General features: G+C 58.2%; 1 protein-coding gene and 2 non-coding genes across 3 annotated transcripts in view; 2 read left to right on the forward strand and 1 right to left on the reverse strand.

Annotated features, from left to right (window-relative positions):
* The window catches only part of LCAT (lecithin-cholesterol acyltransferase), a 10,949-nt gene that overhangs the window by 1,682 nt on the left and 6,151 nt on the right, over nucleotides 1-3,116 (forward strand). The window contains exon 3 of the mRNA XM_014307745.1: nucleotides 400-435. Within this exon, the coding sequence (XP_014163220.1) occupies nucleotides 400-435 (36 nt within the window). The remainder of the gene's footprint in view (nucleotides 1-399; nucleotides 436-3,116) is intronic.
* TRNAH-GUG lies at nucleotides 51-122 on the forward strand. Its single transcript has one exon. It is a non-coding gene; the product is annotated as a tRNA-His (tRNA).
* Nucleotides 2,014-2,086, reverse strand: TRNAK-UUU. Its single transcript has one exon. It is a non-coding gene; the product is annotated as a tRNA-Lys (tRNA).

A 3,116-nucleotide genomic window follows, 5' to 3' on the forward strand; every position in this document is an offset into this window, starting at 1 on the left:
AGCCCCACCCGCCGCCGCGCCCAGCCGCCCGCGCAGAGCCCCGGTAGCGCGCCGTGATCGTATAGTGGTCAGTACTCTGCGTTGTGGCCGCAGCAACCTCGGTTCGAATCCGAGTCACAGCAACTTTTGTCCCCAGCCGGGAGGGAGGGAGGGAGAGAGGCAGCTCTGAGGGGTTTGGAAAGATGTCAAGCCCTGGGAGGGGACCACAAGTTTGGTTGGTCCAGAGAGTGACCAGATTCACACCAGCAACGATTTCCCGACCTGCAGTCGCTGTGCAGGGTCTCTCCAGTGAGGCTGCAGTGGCACTTCTGGGAAAGCACTCCAGCTTCTCCATTTTCCAGGCAAACTTGAGAATTTAGAGGAATTTGCCCAACGTTCCGCTTCCCCACTGTTTTGCAGAAAGAGGACCAGAAGGTGCTGCGGGGGCCCTGCAGAGTGAGAGGAGGTGGGAGGCAGAACTTGCTCAGCTCCTGGTGCCCAGGGCATGAAGCACCTGCCGCAGCAGAAGGCAGACAACCAGATTAAAGCCCTGCTGCCGGCACTCCCCGCTCCAGGGGAGCAGGATTTTGGTTGCAGCACCTCCAGGGACGCTTTCACAGCCGAGGCAAAACCCACCCAGAGCTGAGGGGTGACCCTGACACGCCGCAGGTCTGGGAACTCGAGGTGTCACGGGCACCGAGAAGCAGATGGAGATCTCTGGGTGCACCAGGAGACGCCTCAGCCTGGGGCAGCCTCTCCAGCTGTTGCATTTACCCTTCGGAGCCTCGATGGAGTCACCCTGATTGCTTGGACTTGGTGCCCTCTCCTGACAGCCGCGCAGAACTCGCTCTGGTCGGCAGCTTTCAGAGGAGAAGGGACACGAGGTGTGACACAGGGAAGGCACCACCCAGCAGAGGGACTCGGCTCACTCCGGGGGCATCTGAGAGCAGCAGGAGGCTGCAGCCCTCAGGCAGAGGGGCTCAGGAGTCTGCAGGGCTGCTGCTTGGGAAAAGGGGAGGGTGGATTTTTTTTTCTAGCACAAAATAGATTTATTTTCTTTTGTATCTTATCCAGAGCAAGAAAGGAAGAAAAAAAATCATTGCACATTTACTTTTAGGATTTGTAGTTTATAGGGCATTTGCATGACTTCATACTCCCGCAATATTCATTTACTGAAAACACAGATCTCTTTTCTTAGGGAAAGCTCAAAAAGCATTCTTTCTGTTCTAAAGATAAAACAGGAGGAAGAAAAGGCAAACATCTGGAGACGTTGCCCATTAGCAGCAGCAGTGCCTGCCCCACTTTTACCCAGCTGAGCAGCAGAAACACAAGGAAATACATAACTTCTCATTCCTCTTTTATTTTTTTTCCCCACAGAAATTCAGTGTGAGGTGTAAGGCCACTAAACTTACCTGAAAAATAATTTACTATCCTCGAGCAACTGATGTATGTTCAGGTTGAAAAACATTAAAAAAAAATTACGTAGGACAGGGGATATTTTTCATCCAAAATTGCTTGATTTTCTGTTAAAAGAGTTTCTATTTTGCAAAAATATTCTGAAGTGTCTGTGCACCTACAGGGCAGTCCAGGGCTTGGCTGAGGCAGTGTGGTGGCCCCACAGGTCACTGCAGCCCCTGCTCTCACATGAACTGTATTCCCTTAAAGGGATGCAGGGCTCTGCTGGCAAACTTCCACTCGTCACCCTCGCAGTGGAAAAGGTTCTCCTGATGCTTTCAGGGTTCAGCTGGAGCCTCCTGTGTTCCGGTGTGTGCCCATGGCCTCTGGCATGAACAGAGCCTGGCTTCCCTCCCAGGAGAGATGCTCCAGTCCCTTCAGTCCCTTCACGGAGGCTGTCACGCAGTAAAAAAGCAGTTGCCAGCAGGAACCCAAACTTAAGAACTCTACCTGAAATCAGGCGCATCCCCCCTTCCCTGCGCGAGGGAGCAGTGGAAACCACAATCCCCTGCTTCACTTCTCCCCTGCATCAGCGGCCCCGGGCGGGACCGTCCCAAGGCTCCTAAAGGATAAAGCCACCGCCTGAACAGGGGCTTGAACCCTGGACCCTCAGATTAAAAGTCTGATGCTCTCCCAGCTGAGCTATCCAGGCTCATATTTGGGCTCCCCGGTGGTCTGTGACAGCTGGGGGGGGACCCCGCTTTCCCCAGCACTGCAGGGACAATGGGGGGAACCCACTTGGGTGTTCCCCACTCCCACACCGCCCCAGCGAGGCAGCCAGCGCGGGCCAGATGAACAGCCGGTTCTGGGGATCTCCCTGGGCGCTGAGCAGGCACACGACCCGCCCTGGGAAGGCGCCGCTGCCGCGGGGATGCGCAGCAGGAGAGGAGCGGGGGCTGCGGGGGGGGCTGCCGCGCCGGGCCTCGGCTCCGGCCCGGGGCCCGGCGGCGCTTCCGCAGGAGCCGCGTTAAAGCGGGAGGGAGCGGGGGCTGCGGGAGCTGGGTCAGCGGCACACAGAGCCCGGGGGGCACCTACAGGTGCCACCCCACACATTCCACTGCCCTTCCTCCCCATTCTTCAGGAGGGGACCCTTTTGCTCCATAGGGAACCCACCCTGCCCGTCCAGCCTTGCCCAGCTCGGAAGGGATTGAAGATGAAAGTCGAACCCAATTGCAGACGGGGTGGGGGAGCCCCAGGGACAGCCCGCAGAGAGCCCCGTGGGGCCTCTTCAAACACCTCGTGCGCACTAATTGGCTTCATCCGAGCAGCCAGTGATGGATCAGCCCCCTCCTGCTGGGGACAGCACTAATGAACCGGGCAACGGCGGCCTCGGGAGAGCCTGTACCCGGTGCAGCTGAAGCTGCAGGGGCTTCCCCCAGCTGGGACTGTCGCAGAGGGAGCCTTCCAGTGGATACAGGGCAGGGGCAGTGCCCAGCATGGCACTGGGGAACGTGGCACTGCCATGTGGCACAAGGAGCTGCCCAGATTTGTCTTTTCCCATCCCAACCCCTCCATCTTCTCCCAGATGCCTGGGACACGCTGGCAGCACCAGCATCCCCTGCCAGGGCAGGAGGAGTGGAGAGGGGCAGGGAGGGAGCAGCCCTGGGCAGCCCTGGGGATTACACAGGGGCAAGAACGTGGCAGCCACGTCCCCAGAACATGGCAAAGGGACACCGAGGCAC

This window comes from Geospiza fortis, unplaced genomic scaffold, assembly GCF_000277835.1.
Source record: "Geospiza fortis unplaced genomic scaffold, GeoFor_1.0 scaffold97, whole genome shotgun sequence".
NCBI classification, from domain to species: Eukaryota; Metazoa; Chordata; class Aves; order Passeriformes; family Thraupidae; genus Geospiza; species Geospiza fortis.